The sequence below is a fragment of the Phascolarctos cinereus genome, unplaced genomic scaffold (assembly GCF_003287225.1).
Source record: "Phascolarctos cinereus isolate Bilbo 61053 unplaced genomic scaffold, phaCin_HiC Scaffold_726;HRSCAF=1367, whole genome shotgun sequence".
Classification (NCBI taxonomy): Eukaryota; Metazoa; Chordata; class Mammalia; order Diprotodontia; family Phascolarctidae; genus Phascolarctos; species Phascolarctos cinereus.
Genome location: NW_027556098.1, coordinates 413,419,789 through 413,444,345, shown reverse-complemented (window position 1 = coordinate 413,444,345; position 24,557 = coordinate 413,419,789). Strand labels below are relative to the sequence as shown.

The 24,557-nt window shown below is 53.9% G+C and overlaps 1 protein-coding gene across 1 annotated transcript; it reads right to left on the bottom strand.

Moving 5' to 3' along the window:
* Window positions 1-14,627: 14,627 nt before the first annotated feature.
* Window positions 14,628-24,343, bottom strand: DEDD2 (death effector domain containing 2). The gene is given in 7 exon segments (XM_021003799.2): window positions 14,628-14,803; window positions 14,806-15,125; window positions 19,313-19,447; window positions 20,500-20,566; window positions 20,569-20,609; window positions 22,038-22,449; window positions 24,120-24,343. Coding segments are annotated over 7 exon segments (1,182 nt in total). The 5' UTR covers window positions 24,249-24,343; the 3' UTR covers window positions 14,628-14,725.
* Between the last annotated feature and the right edge of the window lie 214 nt (window positions 24,344-24,557).

The following is a 24,557-nucleotide window of genomic DNA, read 5'->3' as shown; positions in this document are numbered from 1 at the left end:
CATAACCCTGAATGCATGGCATATGTGTACACCCTTCTTTGTAACCTGTATTCTCCTAGGCCACCTAGCTTCAGCCCAGGAAGGGACCAGTGTTTTTTCCTGTGGCCCCTTCTGGCTAACTTGGCTTCTTGGCTTCTCATTGGGAATGAGCTGAGTTCCCATAAACATCAGACAAATGCTCCTGGGAAAGGATCCAAGCAAGTGGTCCTTACCCAAAGGAAGTAGGTTCTTGAGCTATGCCCTCTTGCCCAAGGCCCAGACAGCAACAGTCCAAAGGGCAGGTATGATAGTGCTTGGGGCACATCTACAGAAGGGCTAGGGCAACGTTCTGGGCCTCATCTATCAATCACTCATACAAGATGGTTCAAGGTGGGGGTGGGGGGGCAGGAGTAGAGGAAATAGGAGTAAAGAGGAGAGAGAGGAGGAGATAGGAAAAATGAAGAGAGAGATCAACTATCAGAGGGAGGGAAAGAGGGAAGGAGGGGGTGGGGGGAGAGGGAGAGAGAGAGAGAGAGAGAGAAAGAGAGAGAGAGAAGAGAGAGAGAGAGAGAGAGAGAGAGAGAGAGAGAGAGAGAGAGAGAAGAGAGACAGAATGAGGAAGAGAGAAAAGACAAAAAGTGTGAGGAAGAGAGAAAAACAGAGACAGAGCCTGAGTGATAGAGAGGAAAGAGAAAGAGAGAGAGAGAGAGAGAAGAGGAAATTGCAGTGATAAGTGATGGAAACAGTAAGGAGGAAAGGGGCTGGTGAGAAGAAAGGGGTGCTAAGGAGGAAGAGAGAGAAAAGGGATGACACAAAGAAGAGCTAAGAAGGGGAGATCTCAAGGCAGCAGAGGGAGGAAACCTGTCGGGGAGGGATGTGACAGGGCCCTGGCCAAGCTCGCCAACAACTTTTCTCTTCTCCCTCTGGACAAAGGGACTCCCCTAGCAGTAGGTACTGCCCCCCCCCAGGCCTGCTCCAGCTCCCACATTCCAGATACCTCTCTCTCTCACCCTTAACCCCCGATTTTCTCCCCACCTACCACAACTCTCCTTCCTGTCCCCTCCATCTCATTCTTTCCAGTCTCCACCTCCTCCTTTCCTCCATCAGCAAACACGCCTAAAAGGGCTTCCAAGTACGACTGATAATACCCCTCCAAACACACACACACACATACACACATATCCACACATTTGTGCCCTGATGCCCCGGAGATAAGGAGACAGGCACATATCCCAAAGACCCTGGGAACAACCCCTCACACATGTCCTAAATACCCCTTTACCCTGTGGATAATTCCGTGGTGTATACACATACACACTCCACACTCCTGGACATATCACACCCCACAGGCCCCCTTACATTCCCCAAATTTCCCCTCACACACCCTTAGTCACACAAATAACCTAGCTTTCCCCTCACACCTCCACCCCCTAGGAACACCTTCATTATTCTCTGACTAACCCTTCATACACCTTGTTACCCCCTCCTACACCCCTAAACAACCTGAGTATACACTTACCCAACCCCCACCTCCCCTCACATCCTAATACTTTCATCTACCCTCATACTCAGGTAAAAGGGGAAAAAAAGTCCTACACATACCTCCCTCCCATCAATACTCCTGTTAAGCAGAAACCAGTAGCAACCCTCCATATACCTTGGTACCTCTTTAAAGGGAGGACAGCACCCCTCTCACAGCATACATACACACACACACACACACACACACACACACACACACACACACACCCTGGAATATATATCTGAGAAAGGGGAAACAGCCCCCTCCATATCCTTTGATAGTCTCATTTTTTTTAAATCACAGCCCCCCAACAGTCTAATTTAATTCCAAAAGCATTTATTAAGTGCTTACTAAGTACAAAGCACCCAACTCCTTCCCACCAAGAGGAAAAAAACAGACTGCTAGATGTTAAATGCCTTCCTCAATACTGAGAAAAGCCCTCACTAGAAAACAGCCCAGACCCCCAAATACCCTCGAGTGGACCCACTGAATAACCTATGCAAGAGACAACCCCCACACATCCCAAGTCTCTCCCCAGATCCATTCTCCCTTTTATGCCTCCTTCCTCCCCATTTCCTTATTCTTATGCAGGGATTTTTTTTTTAAATAAAGATTTAAAAACCTTTCCCCCCCCCCAAACTCCCCAGTTGGGAGGGAGTCTGGAAGAGGGGACTAGAGGAGGGCAGAGACCCTTGTCTCTTTATTGTCCAGTCAAGCTCTGGGGTTTTATTGAGTCCAGACTGGCCATCCCTGGCCCCCTCCCCTTCCTCTGCCTTGGGGAGCTGGTCCCCCGTTACATATCCACTCTCCTCTCCCTCTCCTTCCTCCCTCTTTTCTCTTTTCCTACCCCCTCTTCCTACTGTTTTAGAGTACCCCTCCACCACCTCCCCTTTCCCATCCCCCTTTTCTTTCCCTCTCTCGCTTCTTTCTCCATCTCCCCCTTTCTTTCCCTCCCTTTTCTCCTTCTCCCTCCCCCCCCTTTCCCTCTCCCACCCTCCCCCTTTCCCTTTCCCTCCCTCCCTCCATTTCTCCACCATCCCTTCTTTTTCAGACCTTCCTCTCTTTCTCCAGTCCCCCTCTTCTGTCCCCCCCCAGCTCTCTCTTCCCTCGTTGTTTTCCTTCGGAGCACCCCTCACTCTTTTTTCTTTCCTGCTTGCTCCCCCCTCCATCCCCCTTTCCCATCCCTTGCTCCTCATTCTCCATCCCCCTTCCTTTTCTCCTCTCCCGGTCTCTCCGGCTTCGGTCTGCCTCGGCTGTCGCCCTGACTTCCCATCTCTCCCGCTGTCCTCACTCTCCTTTTCTCTCCAAATCCATCCCTTCCTCTTTTCCTCTGCCTTCAAGCCCCCTCTGCATCACTCCCTCTCTCCTTCAGTCTCCCTCTTTCTTTCTATTCCTCCCCCCCTCAGCCCCCCTGTTTCCCGACCATCGCTGGCTCTCGTCTCCATCCTCCCCTTCTTCCCATCCCCTTTTTCTTCCCTTTCTGCTCTCCCCTTTCCCCTTCTCTCTCCCTTCTCCGAATTCCTTCCTTCTTCCCCTATTTCTCTGCCTTTCCCCCCTTTGCCTAATTCTCCCCCTTTTCTGATCTCCCCCCTTTTCTCTCCCTTCTCCCCCTAATTTTCTCCCTTCTCCCCATATTTCTCCCTCCTCCAGCCAATCCTCCCCCCTTTTCTCGGGTTCTTCCTCCAATTTGCCCGCTTCTCCCCCATTTGTCCTCCTGCCCCCCCAATTCTCCCGCTTCTCCCCCAATTCTGCTCCCCTTTTCTCCCCCTAATACTCTCCCTTCTCCTCCCGATTCTGCCCCCTTCCTCGGCTCCCCCGCCCCCGCCCCGGTCTCGGAGGCCCCGGGCAGGGGCTGCCCCCCGTTTCCCCCCGCGCCCCAAAAAGCGGCGCCCCGGCGAGGCGGAGAAGCGGGGCTGGGCTGGGTGTGGGGGGGGAGAAGCCGGAGCGAGGCGCCTCCGCCGGCTCCCGGCTCAGCTCTCCCAGCCACGGGGGCCGCGCCGGCTGCATTAAGCCCGCTTTGCAATCAATAAAGCGCGGGGCAGATTATGCAAAGCGCGGATATTAATATGCAAAGTTTTAAAGATTTTTAAATGCAGCTGGGGGGGGGAGGCGCACTGGCACGGGCGGCGAGGGGGAGCGGGAGGAGGAGGAGGAGGAGGAGGAGGCGGAGGAGAGTGGGGGGGGGGGGGACCAGGCAGCAAGGGGAGGGCGCGCCTCACCTCTAGCTCCATCGGTAGGCGCCGCTGTCTCCGCCATGCGCGTCAGCTGCCCGGCTCAGAGGGGCTGGCTGAGCCGCCGCCGCCGGCCCCCCGCTCCCGCTCCTCCCGCTCGCTGCCTGCGCTCCTTGGGCTGCTCCCGCCTCTGCCGCTGCTGCTGCTGCTGCGCCCGCCGCCCGCCCTCGCTCCTCCTCGCCCGGCCCCGCTTGGCGGCGGCGCGAGCCCAGGCGCGCGCCATCCCGGGCTCTCCCCCACCTTGTCCCCATGGCAACCTCCAGCCCAAGGATGCTCAGGGAGGGAGAAGGAGGAGGCGGGAGGAGGGGGCGGGCAGGCGGGGGGGAGCTCCTGACGGGGAGCAGGGAGGGAAGGAGGGGGAGCGCCGCGCGCCCCCTTCAGGCTGGAGAGGGAAGGGCCGGAGGGGAATGGAGGGGTCCAGGGCCCCCCCAGGTGTGTGTTGGGGGGGTGAGGAGGACGTGGGCGCGGTGAGCAGGGGAGCCCCAGGGAGGCAGGTCGAGGGCAGGCCACTGTACCCCCGGCGGGCTGGAGCGAGGATGGGGGCGCCAATGGACCACAGAGGAGAGAGCCGGGCCTCGGGGAGAGGCAGGTGGACAGGAAGGGGCAGGTAGAAGCCCCAGGGAGGCAGGTGGAGGGCAGGGCGCTGCACCCCTTCCAGGCAGGAGCGGGGAAGTGAGGAAGGACCTAGGATGTAGTGAAGTGGAGGGGGCAGTAGAGGAGGAGGGTGGAGGGGAGAGCAGGTGGACAGGAGGGGCAAGTGGAGGGGAGAGCTCTGCGCCCCCTGCAGGCAGGAGCAGTGAAGTGCGGAGAGGACGCCGTTGGACCACAGCAGAGAGAGCCAGGCAACCCTAAGAGGCAAGAAGACAGAAGGGGCAGGTGTATAGGGAAGGCCCTGTGCCCCCTGCAGGGTACGTGAGGAAGTGCGGAGGGACCAAGAATGAAATGGAGAGGAGAGGCAGAGGCTCAGCAGAGGAAGCAGGTAGACCAGAGGGGACAGGTGGATGCCCCAGGAAGCCAGGTGAGGGGAGAGCGCTGCGCTGCCCACAGGGCACGTGGAGAAAAGTGGATGAAGTGAACTGACTGAAGAGCAGAGAAAGTCATAGGGAGAAGCAGGATACAGCAGGGAGCAGATGGAAACTCCAGGGAAGCAGATGGAGGGGAGAGTGTGCGCCCCTTGCAGGATCGACCAAGGAAGTGTGAAGCGAGTAAGGATGGAGTGGAGAGGAGAAAGAGACGCAGGGGATAGAGGGTGGGGCAGGTGGAAGCCCCAGGGAGGCGAGTAGAGAGGAGGAGCTGCACCCCCGCCCCTGACTGGAGCAAGGGAAGTGTGAGAGGACCAAGGATGGAGTGAGAGAGAGGCGGAAACAGGTAGACAAGAGGGGGCAGGTGGAAACGCCTGTGAGGCAGGTACAGGGGAGGGAGCTGCATCCCCTACTAGCTGGAGCTGGGAAATTCACAGGGGGCGAGGATGGAGAGCAGAGGAAAGAGAGCCGGGGCCAGGCCTAGGAAGGAGGCAGGTAGACAAATGGTGGGACAGGTGAAGGGGGGACGCTGCGCCCCCTGAAGGCTAGAGCGAGGAAGTGAAGAGGGGCGGGTGGACTACAGAGGGGAGAGGGAGTCAGGAGGCAGGTGGAGGGGAGAGGGCGCACCCCGCAGTCTGACGGGCGAGGATGGAGAGGAGGGAGGGGCAAGCTGAGGAGGCAGGTAGACCAGAGCAGAGCAGCCGTGAGGGTTGAGTGGTAGATGGAACAGAAATGTGGGAGTCAAGGAGACCCGTGAGAAGGCGGGCGTTCTCAGTCGAGGGCCGGGCTGGAACAGGCCAGGGGAGGGCGGACGGCTGGAGGCTGGCGGACTGGGAGTGGGCGCGGGGGAAGAGGAGAGAGAGGCAGGTGCGCGGGAAGGCGGGCATCCCCTTCAGGACCGTAAGAGGACGCAGTGAAGGAAGGGGTTGACGGATCCGCAGGCGCAGCAGAGCTTTCTTGGGGCCCAGGGGAGCTGGGAAACTAGAAGGAACTTTTGAAGGCTTCTAGCTCGGCCCCTTCATTTTCCAGACGAAACCGAGGCCCACAGGGGTGAAAGGGATTCTCCCAGGATCCCAAGAGTGACGGGTGACGGGTGATAGTGGCAGAGCAGAGTTTGAACTGAGGTCCTCAGACCCCAGATCCAGGATACTTTCCAAACTCTTCATTTTACACGGAGGATGGACTAAAGCCCAGAGGAGTGAATTGCCCAAGGTCACGGATAGTAAGTGGCAGAGCTAGGGTTTAAACTCCTAACTCTAGGCCTCTTCCCCCACAGTTCCGAGCATTTCCCACCTAGGGGAGTTGGGTGGAGGAGCCTGTTGGGGGGGGCATCACCTAACAGGGTGTGTCTGAGAACACCTGTGCCTGCATACACTTTGGGTGAAGTTCCAACTCCAACACACCTTTGAGCATCGAATGATCGAGCGGTTTACATGCATGTGTGTGCATGTACCTCTGGAAAGTGTGGTCTGGACCACAGAGGATTTGGAGTCGGGAGCCTGGCGGTGGTCAGGGGAGAGGGAGAGGGTCAGGGGAGGAAGCAGGCAGACCATTGCTGGTTTCCATCAGTCTTGGTGCATGTGTAACCTCTGCCAAGTCCTTCTTTCTGAGCTTTGGTTTCCTTCTCTGGAAAATGGGGATGGAAGTACTTACCCAACCTTCCCTCCCAGGCTTGTTGTAAGGACACTGGCAATGTAGAGTCACTAGAGCTATGGTGGAGAGCCTTGTCTTCGGTGTTATCGTCTCTCCTCTCTTGCCCGTCCTCTCCTCTCTGTCTCTCCCTCCCTTCCTCTCTCTCTCTCTGTCTGTCTCTCTCCCTTCATCCTGTTTTCTTTGGTCCTTTCCCACTCTCTCTTTTTGCTTTTCTCACTTTTGGCCTCAATCTCTGCTTTGATGTTGTTTTAGTTCTGCCTAACTCTTCATGTCCCCGTTTGGGGTTTCCTTGGCAAAGATACTAGGGTGATTTTCCTTTGCCTTCTCCAGCTCCTTTTACAGATGAGGAAACTGAGGCAAACAGGGTGAAATGACTTGCCCAAGGTCACACAGCTAGTGTCTGAGGCCAGATTTGAACTCAGGAAGATGAGTCTTCCTGATTCCAAGCCGGGTGTTCTATGGTGTCACCTAGCTGCCCCTTTGAACTCGTGTACCCTGACTCTAAATCCAAGACACTTTCCACTACCTCCCTTTATTTAGAGACAGATTCAATTCAACACACATTTTATTTATTTAATTTACTTTTTAATTAATTTAGTTTTAGTCTTCAACAATCACTTCCATAAACTTTTGAGCTTTAAATTTTTCTCTCCCTCCCTCCCAATCTTCCTCCCCAAGACAGCACGCAATCTGATATAGGCTCTACACATACACTCCTATTAAACATATTTTCACATTAGTCATGTTGTAAAGAAGAATTAGAACCAATAGGAGGAATCACAAGAAAGAAGAAACAAAACAGAAGAAAAAAAAAAGAACAAATAATATGCTTCAATCTGCATTCAAACTCCATGGTTTCTCTAGATGTAGATAGCATTTTCTATCATAAGACTTTTGGAGATGTCTTAGATCTTTGCATTACTGAAAAGAGCTAAGTTTATCAAAGTTAGTCATCCCATAATGTGGCTGTTACTGGGTACAATGTTCTCCTGGTTCTGCTCACTTCACTCAGCATCAGTCCATACAAGCCTTTCCAGGTTTTTCTGAAGTCCACCTGCTCATCATTTCTTATGCAACAATAGTATTCTATTACATTCATATACCACAACTTGTTCAGCCATTCCCCAATGGATGGGCATTCCCTCAATTTCCAATTCTTTGCCACCATAGAAAAAGCTGCTATGAATATTTTTGTACATGTGGGTCCTTTTCCCATTGTTATGATCTCTTTGGGATATAGCCCTAAAAGTCCTACTGCTGGGTCAAAGGGTATTCACATTTTTATAGCCGTTTGGGCATAGTTCCAAATTGCTCCCCAAAATGGTTGGATCATTTCACAACTCCACCCACAAGGCATTAGTGTTCTAATTTTCCTATGTCTTCTCCAACATTTATCATTTTCCGGTTTTGTCATGTTGGCCAGTGATAGGTGTGATGTGGTACCTCAGAGTTGTTTTGATTTGCATTTCTCTAATCAATAGTGATTTAGAGGGTTTTTTCATATGGCTATAGATAGCTTTAATTTCTTCATCTGAGAACTGCCTACTCATATCCTTTGACTATTTACCAATTGGGAAATGGCTTGCATTCTTATAAATTTGACTCCATTCTCTATATATTTTAGAAATGAGGCCTTTATCAGAGACAATGGCTGTAAAAATTCTTTCCCAGTTTTCTGCTTCCCTCCTGATCTTGGTTGCATTGGCTTTGTTTCTGCAAAAACTTTTCAACTTAATGTAATCAAAGTCATCCATTTTGCTTTCATAATGTTCTTTGTCTCTTGTTTGGTCTTAAATTCTTCTGTTCTCCATAAATCTGACAGGTGAACTATTCTTTGCTCTCCCAGTTTGCTTATAAGTATCAGCCTTTATATCTAAATCATGTAGCCATTTTGACTTTATTTTGTCAACACATTTTTAAAGCCCATCTGCCAGGCTCCATGCTAGGTGATAGAAATACTAAAACAAAAATGAAAACAAGTCCTTGCCCTCAAGAAGCTTACATTCTACCAGAATGGAACAGTACCTAAAAGCTAAACAAATACAAGATAAATACAAAGTGATGGGAGATCATCGCAGGGGAATCTGGGATGAGGAACCAAAATGTAGAATGGAAAGGAATAGGAAGGACAACTCCTGCCATTCCTCCAGAGGGGTTGTGGATCTAGGGTTCCTCATCTCAGCCCAGGGTGGTTAGGAACTTCAGAAACTGTTGACCCAGACTGATGTGACTGAGCCAGGCTCTCTGGACTGGCATGTACAGCAGCTGGTCATGCCACTAACATTTACTTAGCACTTTCGAGTTGGCAGAGAAGCATCCTGAGCTGGCCTTAGAGTCAGGAAGACTCTGCCTCCTGCAATATGGGCTCACTGCCTCACTTCTCAGCACCCAAAGGTAACTATCAATGTCTTGGTAGAGGGAGTTCTTCTACAAGAGCTCAGGTTCAAAAAAGAAAGAAAAGATTGTAAAGAATTTCACACATTAGCTCGATTGAGTCAAGACGAGAACCCAGGGGAAAAAACTGAAACTCAAAAATTTATGGGAGTGATTGTTGATAAACCAAAATATATTATTTTTTTTTTAAAAAAGACTAGAACCCAGGTCTCCTGATCATCAAATCAGGACTGTATCAATGAGGCTCCCTGGGGGGAAAGGGTCATTAACCCAAGCAGAGCAACTGAGGAAAGGGGCCATCAGGCCAGATCGAGGGGAAATCAGAGGATAAAATAAGGCACTGAGGTAGCCGAGACTTGTCAGGATTAAGAACCTGGCTCTGCCCCAAGCAGAGGGCTAGAATTAGCTGTGGGAGTGTTGGCAACAGCCACTTCCCTCTTTGGGAATTTTTAGTTTCCCCATCTGAAAAATGAAGGCATTTGGCCTAAATGAGTCATGGATTTGGAATTAGCAGACCCCAGTTCCAATCTGTAGGTTTGGGGGAAATCATCTCACTTCTCTGGGGCTCAGTTTCCTCATCTGTAAAATGGAGAGGCTGGATGAGATGGCTTCTGAGGTCCCTTCCAACTCTGATGTTCTGTGTAAAGAGAGTGAAATGTAGTGGCCATGAGGGTTAGACCTGGAGTGAGAACTGGGTTCAAATCCCGATTCAGACATTAGTGATCCTATCATTCCATTCTCAGCTCCTCAGTTTCCTAACCCATGAAATGGGGATAGTCATATGAACACTGCCTGCCTCATAGGGTTGTTTTGAAGCAAGTGTTTTGTAGGTTGCAAAGCATTACAGAAATGTGAATTATACCCTAGGGTTCCTTAGAGCTCTGACCTTTTATTATTCTGACTCCAGATGTGACCTTGGACCAGTCCCTTCCCCTCTCAGGGCTTCAGTCTTCTAGTCTGTAAAATGCAAAATTCAGTCTTCTCCCCTCCCCCAAGCCCCTAACTACACCCTTAAGAGAGAAGTGAATGGATTTTGACCAAAGGAGGAATTCCTTTGTTAAGTGTGAGAATAAATCTGGGATTTGGAGTCAGAGGACAGTCAGTGGTTCAAACCCAGCTTTGCCCCTTCCTACTTGAGAGACCTTGGGCAAGTCACTTAAATTGAGCCTCAGTTTCTTCTTCTGGAAAATGAGGGCATCCAGCTAGATAGATGGGCTCTGTTCTTTTCAGCTCACTCTCCTAGGACACCAGTATCCAAAATATCCATGTGTCACGCGCCACCTGGTGGCCATTTCTGAGAATGCAACAAAATGAAAACTCCAGTTTCTTACTCCTCGATGCTTTCCAAGCAAGCCCACCCGCACAAATCTCTATGCTTTTGGTCTCCAACTTACTTATCTGACCCTAAGCTCTCTACTGACTTCCAATCTTGAGTCCCCAACTACCTTTCAGACATCTTAAACTCAACATGTCCAAAACTGAGCTCATCATCTTTCCCCCAAACCCTCTTCCCAATTCTTCCTCATTTCCCTATTTTTATAGAGGGCAACACCCTCCCCCTAGTCACCCAGGCTCCTCATCCTCACCTCCTCACCCTTACCCCCTCCACCATGTTGAATCAATGGCCAAGACCTGTCATTCATACCTTCATGATACCGCTCCTGTATACCCCATTCTTTCCTGTGACCCTGGGGCAGGGCCTCATCCCCTCACATCTGAGACACAGCCCTGACTGGCCTGCTGCCATGAGTCTTCTCCATCTCAGTCCAGGGAGGGGGGAGGCCATCTCCGGTTATTCTAATCTATATCTCACCACTGGACCCAGATAGCTCCAGAGGAGAGAGCGAGGCTGGTGACTTTGCCCAGTCCTCCCTCACTTAAGTCCAATTCACTTGCAAGTCAAGGCATTATCTTCCTGAGGTCATGGTCCTCTTCAAGAACGAAGGACAAACAACCTGTGACTAGTCTGAGCCGTTCCACTGGGGACCCAACTGACCAGTTCCAGTTGGGCAACTCAGTTCCCTTCCCTTCCCCTCCCCTTGCCTTCTTCCTCTCCCTCTGCCCACATAGGGTATCATCCCCTTACCTGGGGGTGTTCTGACCAAAGGAATGTAAAGTTTGACGGCTGAAAGCTAGTGAGATATCTAGGGGTTTAGAGGCTAGACTTCTTACTTGAAGACCATGCCTTAAGCCCAATTCACTCAGGCTTTCATTGATTGGCCAAGAGAATGCCCCAGCCCAAGCCCCACTTTGTGGTCATACTTTGGGCCTGGTCGGCTCAGTGTGAACGTAAATAGTAATTGTTTCCGTTTTAGCCAGAAACCCTGAGGGTCGTCCCCTCCCAGATTGATTTTTTTAAAAAACTTGGTAAAAGGGGCCATTCCTTGGCTCATTTCTTACCCTAGTCCTAATCACTGAATGGGTGGTACCTCAGTCAAAGTGAGAACTGGGAAAGACCTTAGCTCAAAAAAGCCAAGGTCTCCCACTGCACCCTGGGCCCTCTCCAGTCATTCTGATCTGTTATCTCACCACAGGACCCAGATGGCTCTGGAAGAGAAAGTGAGGCTGGTGACTTTGCACAGCCCTCCCTCATTTAAATCCAATTCACTCACAAGTCCTGGCATCACCTTCATGATGTCATGGTCCTCTTCGAGAACGAAGGGCAAACGGCCCCCACCATCTCAAGGCCATTCAGCCACCCAGGTAGTCTTCCTGAAGCTCATCTGACCAGGACGAAAACATAAAATCCTCTTTGGCTTTTAAAGTCTTTATACAATAACTTTTTTTTTTGCTTTTTGGTGAGGCCATCAGGGTTAAGTGACTTGCCCAGGGCCTCATAGCTAGCAAGTGTCTTGTGTCTGAGGTCACATTTGAACTCAGGTCCTCCTGACTCCAAGGCCAGAGCTCTATCCACTGCACCACCTGGCTACCCCTAAACTCCTTTATAATCTGGTCCCTTCTTACCTTTCCAGTCTTCTCACACATTACTTATGCCCTCATACCCTGTGGTGCTGTAACATCAGCTTCCTTGCCGTTTCTTGAACATCCTGGCTCTGGGCATTTTCCCCGGCTGTCCCACATGCCTGGAATGCTCTCCCTCCTTCTGACTCCAAGTCTCTGCTAAGGGCTCACCTTGAAGAGGAAGCCTTTCTTAGCCCCTCTGTATTTGAGGGCCTACTCTCCATTGATCATTGCCTATTTATCCTGACTATAGCTTCTTTGTACATGGCTGTTTGCACATTGCTTCCGCTAGACTGTGGACACCCTGAGGGCAGGGACTGTCTCTGGCCTTTCTTGGTGTCCCCATCACTTAGCACACAGTAGGCCCTTAATAAATGTTAGTGACCGACGTGTGCACATAGACACAGACACTGGCCCATCAGATCTGGAAAGGACACGTGAAACCATCTAACACACACAATTCCTTTTATAGACGAGGAAAGTTTGAGTGTCAGAAAAGGCAGGTGAACTCCCCTCAAGGTCACAGAGCAAGTCGAGGGTAAGGTAGGGCCTAGGACCCGAGCTTTCTGACTGAGAGCCAAGGAACTTCTCATCCCATGTCCTGCTCTCTGAGACCCTGAAGACCCTTTGTTTGGGGGACAAATGATCAGAATAGTCAGGCGCTGACAAAAAAACACCAGGACTGGGCCAGGGGATTAGAGTTCACATTGCCAGTTCTAAGGGCCCTCCCAGCCCTGCCATTCTCTGGCTTTTTTTGTTTTTTAATTTATTTTTAGTTTTCAACATTCATTTCCACAAGATTGAGTTCCAGATTTTCTCCCCCTCTCATCTCTCCCCCCACTCCAAGACGGTGTGCATTATGAATACCCGTCCCCCTAATCTCTCCCTTCTATCACCCCCCGCCCTTATCCCTTCCCCTTTTATTTTCCTGTAGGGCAGGATAGATTTCTATACCCCACTGCCTATATATCTTATTTCCCAGTTGCACATAAAAACAATTAACATTTGTTTTTAAAGCTTTGTGTTCCATTCTATGTTCTAAGAGCCCTCCCAGCCCTGACATTCCCAGTCCTAAGGACCCTCCCAGCCCTGACATTCCCAGTTCTAAGGACCCTCTCATCTGATATTTTTACGTGTTCAGGTTCTTTCCGTGGCCAACAGCCGATGTTTTAATGTCCCCTCTCCATAGCCCACCCCCACACCCAAAGAAACAGAAACATCTTTCACTTCTAGCTTGGCCTCTCCCAGGCCTTCTCTTTATTGACATCAGTTGGACTCTTCTACCACCTGCCAAGGTTCCCCAACCACATTCCCAAGTGCCCACTGAGGCCCAGGTGCCAACATTCCCTCCCCTTCCACACACACAGGCTAGCTGGATGCTGGAGACGGGGTTGGGACAAGGGGGTGTAAAAAAAAATCAAACCACCTTCCTTTAAGTCACTTTGAAGATTAACAGATGTGGAGAGGTTTCTGTGCCTTCCCTAGCTGGATGGTGGAGACTCATCTGAACTTCCCTGCATGTACGGACAGGACCAGACCTGCGATTTCACTAAGGTGCAGGGAGCGACTTGCTGGGGTCACAGACTGGTAGGAGCTGGCTTTGAGGCCCACCCTCCACCAAGATTAAGTGAAGCTGTGCCCAGACTACACACTGGGTGGGTGGCAGGAGCAAGCTGCATTTTCAGCCCTGGCCTGACAATCAGCATCTCTAGCTCAACATTCATAGGATGTGGGAGGTCAGCAGTACATGCATTTATGTACAGAACCCATTTTCCAGATGCAGAAATTGAAGCCTAGAGCAGACCACTGGCTTTTTGGAGGACGCACAGAACCAGATTTTCATCTTGGGCCTTCTGAAGCCCACGTCCAGTGGTTTCCAGCTACCCACGCTTGCCATCCTGAGCCCACAAGAATCCTCCTGACTCGCCATTACCAGCCACCCAAACAACCTGCATGTCATACAACTGGTGCCATTTCCCTGTGTAGGGGACAGAACTCACCCAAGGTTACAAAGCCTGTCACAGACACACAAAAACCTCGAGCAGCCTCCTTCCTCTCTTCTGGTCCTGCTTCCTCACAGGCAACAAGAAGGCCGCAGGAAGCTGCCTCAAAGGTCCCCCCAACTCCAGCACTGCTACGGCCATTGAGTCCCACCCCCTTCCTTTACAGATGGGGAAACTGAGACTTGGGAGGCGAAGGGTTAGGATCTAGGACTCCATACTGCCTCCTCCTACAGGACAGTGGAGAGAAAGCCCTGCTCTGGTGCAATTCTACAAACGACTCTACCCAAGGCAGTGTAGACCAGTGGAAAAGGCCCATCACCTTGAGCCAAACCCTTCTGCCTCTCTGGGCCTCAGTTTCCCGACCTGTAAAATGCGGGAGCTAGACCAGGTGGTGTCCAAAGTCCCAGCAGCTTTGAAGCCCTGCTCACGTGCAGAGATGGCCCTGAACATAACCAGCCCTTCCTAGAACCCTGCTACCAGGTAGAAGGCGTGGTAAGGGAGGGGTTACGGGCAGGGGGGAGGGGGGGCGGTGTTCCTGTCTTTAGTGCACTGTAGGCCCAGCCAGGGTTTGGTCTGGGGGGATGTGTCTATAAAGGCCTTGGGGGCTCGAGCTAGGGGCACTATGGGCCTAAGAAAAAAGGTCTATGTGAACTACTCCTGCATATACACTCTTCTGTCACTGGCAGAGATATCCCAGGTTTGTTGGGAGGAGGGGAGAACAGAGAAAGACCCCTCCTCCTCCCCCTCCCACCCCAGGCTAGCTGGTTCCAGCATCACGGGCCCCACAAGCCCACCCACAGCAGGGAGGGGGTTCTCCCTCGGACATCCTAGTTGGCCCAGAAAGGAGTCAGAGAAGGATGGTATCTGGAGGGGCAGGGTGGGGGGGGCGGGGCAGCAGCAATGCCCCCTCCCCGGGTGTCCAAGGGCAGCAACCAGCAGTGCCCTGGGCAGAGTCCAGAGTCAGCGGGGTGGCAGGGCCTGCGTTGCCCCGGGGGGACGGCCACCCCACAGCAGCAGGCGACGGCGGCCGGCCTCATATAATCCCCCTCGTCCACACTGACCAGCAGGCGAATCGGCTCCCGGCCCACAGCTTCTCGAAGGGCCTCGGTCAGGAAGACACCACGCAGGGCCTGGAGCAGGGCCCCACTGAGGTAGTCCCCCCAAAAAGCATCCAGGTAAGACAGCTCAGAGAATTTGATGTCACACACCACGGAACCCAGGTCCCTGGACTTCAGCACTGCCATGGCCTGCCCAAACAGGTCCAGCTGGCGGGCCACAGACTGGGGCCGCCGGGAGACCACACCCTGAGCCAGGGCTGCCCCGTGCTCGCAGTACTCGGCCCGCACTCGGAGGCGGATGTCTGCAGGGAAGAGAGGGAGGGTCTTGGTGAGGCCTGGGACAAGGCACCCGGCCACCCGCTGCCCAGGTACCTCCTCTTCTGCCTCAGCCTTGGCCGCTCAATCCCCTGCTTCCACCTTCCTTCCCGGGGCACCTGATTTTCCCCCTCCTCCAGCGTGGACCTGCTCTCCAGGGTCTCCCTGCGATTCCGCGCCCCCTCCTGGCTCTCAATGTCCCGCCCTCTGATCCCACCAAGGCCTCCGGTCTCTGTCTCTCTCTGTCTCTCTCTCTCTGTCTCTCTCTCTATTCTCCCACCTTCCCCAACCTCCCACTCTCCTTCTTTCATAATCTGGACCCAACAGTTAATCAATTCAGCCTCTGCATTCTGTCTTCCCTGCTCCATCCATCTTGAACCTTGGGTCCCCACCCACCCACCCACCCTCTGCACTCCTACCCCCAGGGTGGCCAGGTCCACCTCAAAATCATGCTGCCTCATCTCAACGTGGTCTCCCACAGAAATCCTTTTCTTCCCTCGGATTGAGTCTCTATCACGTTTTCTCTAGCAGCTCTCCCCTCTGGAGCCCACACCTCCATCCCTCTCAGCATATGGCCTATCCCCTTCTCTACCAGGAACTGCTGGGAGAGCCTCTGTCTCCCTCACCTCCTCTTCGCCCCTTTTCCCTGTTCTCTCCTGCCTTGCTCCAGGCTCCAGGGGATGGTCCTTCCCCTGCCTACACCTCTCCTTACCTCCCCATGGAATCAATCATCATGGAGACTCTCTGGGCCTTGGGTCTCACCCCATTCTTTATGAGCATGGCCCCACTAGCATGTCTCTTCAGTCTCTCCCAATTTCCTAGCTTCCTTCCTGCTACCTACAAACTCAGGTTTCCTCCGTTAAAATTAAACAAGCAAACCAACCCTCCCCTCCCCCCCTCGGTGAACTGGTTCAAGTCTACACTGTCTCCCCACTCCCCACCCCCTTCTCCCATCTAAGATCTTGCCCAACCAAGCCTCCACCTCGGATCACTCCCACCATTGGCTGCCTTCACTTCTACACACATACTGAACAAAGATGGAGGAAACGAGGCGACCACCCTGCCTGGTCCACTACTGATTTCTGTTACACAATCTCACCCGGCCCTCGCGGCTGCCGTGATCCTGTCACACTCCCCAGTCAACAGTCTCCCACTCTCCCAGTCTTTTCATTTCCTCCTCAAACTTCCCACGGCTCCTCCTCTCCCACTCTCCCAGCCAAGAACTTTGTCTCATGTTTTACAGAAGAAATGCAGGCCACTCACCACGCGCTCCCTTTTCTCCCTTCTTCCACATCTTCTATCACTCAGGTACCTTCTGTCACCCGTCTCAAATGATGAGGCGACCTTGCTCCTTTCCAAGGCCAACCCTCTACTTGTCCAAGTGACCCACTCCATCCTGTCTCCTCTGTCACCCTGCTCTCTCCCTTGTCCTCAACCTTTCCCTCTCTGCTGACTCCCACATCCTCAAAACCCCCTCCCAACTCAGCCTCCTCCCACGGCTCTTCTGCCCTTTCTGGCTAAAGTCCTTGCCAACACCATCTTCAGAGGAGCCTCCGCTCACTTCCCTCTCTCTTGTTCCCCGACACACTTCTCTCCAGCTACAGTGATCTGACCTGCCCAAACCAGTGAGCTCTTCTACACCTTTGTGTAGCCTCCAACGCTGTCGTTCACGCTCTTCTCTTTAGGTTTTCGGGGTACCCCTCTTTCTTTCTCTCCCGCTTCTCCTCCTGCCTCTCTTGATGGCTCCCTCTCTGTCTCCTTTGCCGGATCCTCCTCTGGATCACACCCTCTAAGTGGCCCCTGGCGCTCTGTCCCCTCTTCTCCTCTCCCTCTATAACCTCCTTAGCTCCCCAGGGAATCAATCGTCATTTCCATACTGATGATTCTCTAGTACTGACCTCTCCAGGAGTGCCAATATCTATCTCCCACTGTCAATTACACATATGGAGCTCCTGGATGTCCTAGAGACATCTGAAACTCATTATGCCCAGAACTAACCTCATTATCTTTCTACCTGCCAAGGGCAGGCAACCTGAGGCCTCAAGGCCACATGTGGCCCCCTAGGTCCTCAAGTGCAGCCCTCTGCCTGACTCCAAATGTCAGAGTGGATTCAGAGGGCTGCACTTGAGGTTCTAGAGGACCACATGTGACCTCGAGGCCTCAGGTGTCCCTCCCCCCCTCTTACCCATTGCTATAGATGGCAACACCCTCCTCCTAGCCCTCCAAGCTACACCTAGCAGTTGCCCTGGACTCCCACCATATCTCACCCCCCTGCCCAAGTTCAATATGGTGTCAAGGCCTGTCAGTTTCCCCTCCATAACATCTTGAATGGGCCCCTTCTCTCCTCTGACGCTGGCCCCCCACCTTGGTGCTGACCCTCATCACTTCACACCTGCACTACCACAACAGCTTGCTTGGGGGGAGGGGGAGCCTGCCTGCCTCTGGTCTCTCCCACTCCAATCCAGCCCTCCATTCTGCCAATAAAGTGATCTTCCTAAAGCACAGGTTCAACCATGGCACTTCTCCCCCCAAAACAAACTGCAGGGGCTCGCCATTGCTCCAGGAGCCAACACAAAATGCCAGCTGGCATTCAGAGCCCTTCAAAACCTGCCTCCCCCTACTTCTCCCATGTTCTCATTCCAGACATCCTCCTGGACAGGGATCCACCCAGGGGCATTTTCTCCGGCTGTCCTCTGTGTCCAGAATGCCTTCTCTCCTGCCTTCTGGCTTCCTTCAGACCTCAGCTAGAATCTCACATCTCTAGGAGGTCTCTCCCAACCTGCCCCCCCCCAAGTTCGGGTGCCTTTGCACAGCTGGCAACTTCCAGTTTATCCTGACTATAGCTTCTTTGTACATGGCTGTTTGCACATTGCTTCCGCTAGACTGTGGACACCCTGAGGGCAGGGACTGTCTCTGGCCTTTCTTGGTGTCCCCATCACTTAGCACACAGTAGGCCCTTAATAAATGTTAGTGACCGACATGTGCACATAGACACAGACACTGGCCCATCAGATCTGGAAAGGACACGTGAAACCATCTAACACACACAATTCCTTTTATAGACGAGGAAAGTTTGAGTGTCAGAAAAGGCAGGTGAACTCCCCTCAAGGTCACAGAGCAAGTCGAGGGTAAGGTAGGGCCTAGGACCTGAGCTTTCTGACTGAGAGCCAAGGAACTTCTCATCCCATGTCCTGCTCTCTGAGACCCTGAAGACCCTTTGTTTGGGGGACAAATGATCAGAATAGTCAGGCGCTGACAAAAAAACACCAGGACTGGGCCAGGGAATTAGAATGTTCAAGTTCTAAGACACTGTTCTAAGGGCCCTCCCAGCTCTGACATTCCCTGTTCTAAGGGCCTTCCTAGCCCTAACATTCCCAGTTCTCAGGCCCCTCCCAGCTCCGACATTCCCTGTTCTAAGCACCCTCCTTCCAGCCCTGACATTCCCAGTTCTAAGCACCCTCCTCCCAGCCCTGACATTCCCCGCTCTAAGGGCCCTCCCAGCCTTGACATTCCCTGTTCAAGGGCGTTCCTAGCCCTGACATTCCCAATTCTAGGGCACCTCCCAGTTCTGACATTCCCTATCCCAAGGCCCTCCCTGTGACTGTGTGATAGAAGGGGCCATCCCCTTCCTTCCCAGATTTCTCCCGTGGCACAGTGTCTTCCCAAGCTCCCATAATTACAGCATCTTGGAGCTCAGAGTGACCTCAATGCCCATCTATCTCACTGCCCCCACAGTTCTGCCTACAGCACAGCCAATGGGGCCTCCCCAGGTTAAGCTGGGAAGTCTCCAGGGCCAGGGAGCTCACTCCCTCCCATTCCACTTCTGAACTTAAGAAGTCGGTTATTTTTTTTTTTCCCCACATCTAGATGGGTCACTCTATGACTTCCCCCACTGCCTCTGCCTCATGGGGCCAAACAGAAAAGTGTAGGCCCCTTCCACAGGACAGCCCCTCAGGTGCTTGCAGACAGCTCTCATGCCCCCCACCCCAGCTCCTTCAGACAGGAAGGGACCTATGGCCTAGACTTGAGTCCCCAGGGCCCCTGACTACCCTCCTCCAGGCTCCATCAATGACCTTCCTAAACTGCCCCAACACCAGGCCCAAGCTCTCAAAGAAGCCCTGGGAAGGAGTGAGCTCCCTGCTCAGCCTGGCTGGCCTCCACCCACCGCCCTCACCGCAGGTCACTTTGTTTGCAGCAGGAGACGACACAGGATTTTTCGACCTCGAAGCTCCGTGGGGTCCCCGCCGCCGTCTCCCTCCGGCACTGGATCGGCCCAGACTTCTCCTCTGCCTCTTCCCAGGAGGTGAACCTGCTGGACAAAGGGCTTCAGCTAAAATGTAAGTCCTACCCCAAACAGGTGCTGCCTGCTGAAATCACTCTGGGCAAAGCACTCAGCCTCCTTCCTTCTGAGGCGGCCTCTCAGGCCCTTCCGTCTGTACCTGGACGATCCTGGGGAGGGAAGAGTGGCAATATTCTCATGGATGCCCTAAGGGAAATCTGGAGAAATAGAGATTAGCATTGCTAGTGCATAAACTGAGGCAAGATAGGGTGAGAAGGAAAGTGAGGGACTGGAGGAGCGTCAGGAGTAATACGTGAAGAACCGACGTCTAGGAGAGTTTGAGGGGGGAGAACAGAGCCTTGAAATGAGTCGGGGGTGGGGGAAAAGGGGAGGAGCATCCTTTGTGTTTCGTTGTTTTTCAGTCCTGCCCAACCCTCCATCACCCCATCTGGGGTTTTCTTGGCACAGACACTGGAGCAGTTCGCCACTTCCTTCTCCAGTTCATTCGACAGATGAGGAAACTGAGGCAAACAGGGTGAAGTGACTTGTCCAGAGCCACAGCTGGTAAGTGCCCGAGGCCGGATTTGAAGCCAGGTCTTCCTGATTCCAGGCCTGATGCTTTACCCACTGTGCTGCCTCCTCTGAACCCCGTGTCCTGACTCTAAATCCAAGATGCTGTTTATTGCTGCTAGCAGGAGCTGGGAACCATGCTGCCCACCACCTCAACCGCAGAGGAATAAAGCTGTCATAGCAATGTGTTACAGCTGCGATTTGAACTTATCCTCCGGCCTCTGAGCCCAGAAATATTCCTGGAGTCACTGAACTACACCTAGGCACACATTTAGGGGTTGTGTCCAACCCCCTCCTTTTACAGAGCAGAAATTGAGGCCCAGAGATGGTCTTACCCAGGGTCACAGAGGTCATAAATATCTGGTGCAAGATTCGAACCCAGGTCTTTTATTCACTATGCCACACCACTACTTGAACTATATTTCAATAAACAAACCTTATCACATTGCATCCCTCTGTTAAAGGCTGCAGAAACCCCATTACACAGACCCACCCCACTCCACTGGACTCACCTGCCTCCCACTGGGCCCTTTGCGAAGTTCTGCTGGCCGAGCCCAAACAGCTACCCTCCGGCCTCTCCAGTCTGACCCAGAAGGACCACAGCCATAGCGCTCAGGGGACACTGAGGAAGGGAAAAGGTGGAGGCACTGGGCAGTGCGGTCCAGATGCCAAGGCTCCCCCACCCATCTGATCCCAGGGCCTGCCTGTGCCTCCCTCCAAGAAGGATCTGAGCTTCCCCATTCCCAGAATGATACCTGCCTTCTGCCCATCCCCTGTCCAACTGATCCCCGCCCCCCCCATCCTCAGGCCAGGCAGAGGGACATGATTCTGGGAGAGCAGGTATTGTCCTAGGAACAGACAGAGACTGCAGTATACCCCCCAGGGAATGGGGAAGATGGTCAGTGGTCTGGGATAATTGTGGAGAAAGAGAACAAGCAGGGCTCTGGGAACATGGGTCTGGTCTTGGTTATAGGATGAAGAACATGACATAGTCAGAGGTCCTGGGTCTAGACCCTGGCACTGCCCTTAACTTGCTGCAGACATCAGTCTCAGCTATGAAATGAGGAAATCACCTCAATGAGCTCTCAGACTCTTTAACCCCAAGTCCTAGAATTCCAGGACCTAGCTGGCCCACACCCTCTCTAAGAGATGTCTGATCTATGGGCTTTCCCCAGATTGTGTCTGTGCACCTCTCCTCCAAAAGGCAAAGCACCAGGGGCAGCTAGGTGGCGAAATGGGTAGACCACCGGCCCTGGATTCAGGAGGACCTGAGTTCAAATGCAGCTTTAGACACATAACACTTACTAGCTGAATGACCTTGGGCAAGTCACTTAACCCCACTGCCTAACCAAAAAAAAAAAAAAGATAGAACACCCCCTCCAATGCCAAGCCTCACTGTTCTTCTCCAAGAAGTATCTGTTTATCCCCTCCTCCCTTCTCATCTCTTTCTTCTGCTCCTGTCAGACCAGTAGCTCATCTCTCAGGGCCCATCCGTCACCTTCTCCACACAAAGCACTCAACTCCTAATCGCTGGCCAATATCTGCCCTCTGGAGACCATCTGTCCCTTTCTCAGTCAGCAGCTAGCTTCCTGTGGGACACTGGTCCTGCCCACCCCCTTCCCCTGGAGATACCCAACCAAACCTGATCTATGCCTTTATCATAGAGGGGGCCCAGCAGGCCCTGTTCCCATCCCTCCTCTGGTTCCTAACCGTCCCCTTCCCCTAGAGGGGCCCCAGCAGTCTCTCATCTCTTTTCTTGTTAGAGCCCTAATCATCCCTTTCCCCTAGAGAGGCCCCACCAGGCCCTGTTCCCCTCTCTGAACCCTATCTATCCCCCTCTCCCAGAAGGACCCCACCAGGCCCTGTTCCCCTCTCTCAGAGGGGCCCCACCAGGTCCTGTTCCCCTCCCCCAAAGGGGCCCCACCAGGCTCTGTTCCCCTCCCCCAGAGAGCCCCCACCAGGCCCTGATTCCCTCCCTGGGCCCCAGCCATCTCTTTCTCCTGGAGGTCCCAACATTCCCCAGCTCCAGGGCCAGCCCTGTCCTGCATACCTGGGCGGGCCCGCTTGAGCGAGAGCCTGGGCAGCAGATCTTGCCGGGCCAGCACCCGCAGCAGCTGCATCAGTGGCCCCAGGTGGGCCTCGTCACACTGGCCCCTCCTCTCCAGCTCCAGCAGAAGCTCCAGGCCAGAGCGGGCCGGAGGCCGGCCCAGGCCCCCCACTGGGGCCAGGCTGGGCTCCCCATCCTCGGGTGCTGGCAGAGCCTCGTCCAGCAGGAAGGAGAGCACGGACAGCTCCTGCTCAGCCAGCTGGGCGCCCACCACCTGGAACATGCGGTGCAGGGACTGCAGCCCGTAATAGTCTAGACACGCATCCTCCTCCCAGCAGGGGCTGCACGGCCCCCGGGGCCCCACCATCGGGGCAGGTTGGGGAGGGTGGTCTAGGGGAGACGAGGAGAGGAGATGCTGAAACAGAAAGGGGCGAGGGAGGGGGAGTCAGCATCCTAGGGCATCACCCCTTCCAGCCCCCGCCCCGGCGGCCCCGCCCCTCCCCACGGCGCTCCCCTCCACGGAGGGGAGATGGTACCTGCCCAGTTCCCCGAGGGGGGGGCTCTCAGTCAGCCCCTGCTCGGACGGGTGGCAGGGTCCGAACTCTGTTTAAATGGTCCCTCCCAAGTCCCAGGGTCTCCGTCCGAACTCTTCAGCCCCCCTCCCGCCCAGACCGAAGGCACAAGCCGGACGCTCCGAGCCCTCGCCCGCCCGGGGGGGAGGGGTGTCGCGTCCACAGGGGTACCTCCCTGGGCTGCAGCAGCTGGACTCTTTCTCGTACCTTCTCTGCAACTGCGCCTGCGCAGAGAGCGCCCCGCCCCGCCTCCTCCTACCGCGGCTGCTCACCCGCGCAGGTGCGGGCGCCCAGGCTGGCTCTGCGCAGACGCAACGAGTCTTCTCCCCGTGCACCTGCTCGTCCCCCGCCCCCTCCCACACCTGTCTGCGAGGGTCAGCTGAGCATGCGCATGCCGAGAGCGGGCGGGACAGGAGGTGGGTAAGGGGGAGAAGGACGCAGGCTAGGCTTCTCAACTTGTTCACCTGAGCTCACCTGAGGTCAAAGCCGGCCTGCCCAGCCTCGAGTCACTTCCCCCTCTCTGGGCCTCAGTTTTGTCACCTGTAAATTGAGGCTGATGCCACTTCCAGGGATGCAGTGCCTGGGGGCCCTGCCCCTCCTTGGGCCTCGGTGACCTTCCTCTAGGGTCGGCCTGGCCCATCCCTGAACGCCCCTTTTCCCTCCAAGTCCCTAAGAATCCTTGGATTTGGGAATAACAGCTCTGAGTTCAAATCCTACCTCGGCCGATTAACCTAAAACTCAGTTTACTCCTCTGTAAAATGGGGATAACAATAGCAGCCACGCCAGAGGGTGGTTGTAGTACTCGTAAAGTGCCGCATAAATGCCCCCCCCAGGGCATTCCTGTCGGAAAACCAAAGCTAATTGCCAGATTCAGCGCGGTAAAAAGGAGATGTTTGGTGGAATTAGACCCAAGAGCATCACTGCGCCCCGGGAGGACCTAGAGGTCCAGGAATCCCAAGGGGCTACGTCGCCCATGATATCAGGAGCACCCAAGTAGCACCCAAAGGGGTTATCTCCGGGTTTCCTTCCGACAATCCCCCGGAGGGAGGTGTTGTTATAAGCCCCACTTCCCAGAGGAGGAAACTGAGTCAGGGGCAGGTAAGGTGACTTAGCAAGGGTCTGAGGCAGGATTTGAACTCTGAGCCGCCAACTCAGTAGCAGTAAGCGAAAAACGGTCACGATCCACGCGATCTGGAGTTGGTTTTTAAAAGGAGACAAGTTGCGTAATAAACGAGACCCAAAATCAATCACAAACACCTTATTGGACAATAGTGCCTGGGAAGCCTAGCAGGTTTTATCCATCAATCAGCGATGATGAAGCGCCGGCTGTGTGCCTGACTGCGCTAAGCGCCGGGGACGCAGAGTGAGGTGGAAGAGCCCCTTCTCTCAGGGAAGCCGCCTCCCCCCACCCCACCAATGCCAGAAAGCCCAGCCTTCCCCTCCCTTCCCCCACCAGTCCCACCTGGGGCTGGCTAGCGCAGGGAGGGGGAGGGGGAGGGGGAGGTCCCCATACCTGGAGAGGCTCCGGATGTGGGGCTTGTGGCTTCTTGGGTGCAGCTGCCCGGGGCACAGGGAGGAGGGCTGTGGCCACTCCGGGAAGGTGGGAGGGAGGTCTCCTCTGTCCCCGCCCACCCTGACTCATCCCCCTTCCCAAAGGGAGGCAGGGGGCCCCTCGGCAGGGCAGACTCAAATTGGTCCCCGGCTCGGGCGTCAGTCACAGGGTGGGGCAGCTTGTCCCCAGCCTCCCCAAACACAAACTTCCTTCCTTTCAGGGGCGTGCCCCACCCCCAAATGGCTTCAACCAAAAGTCAATTACATAAGCATTTATTAAACGCTTACAGTGTACCAGGTAGTCTTTATGGGAAAAAGAGAGAAGCAAACTGAGCAAATCCAGAGTTGGGTGAATTAGGTCACCTTGTGACCCACAATACGGCCTTGCCCCCAGCCCTGG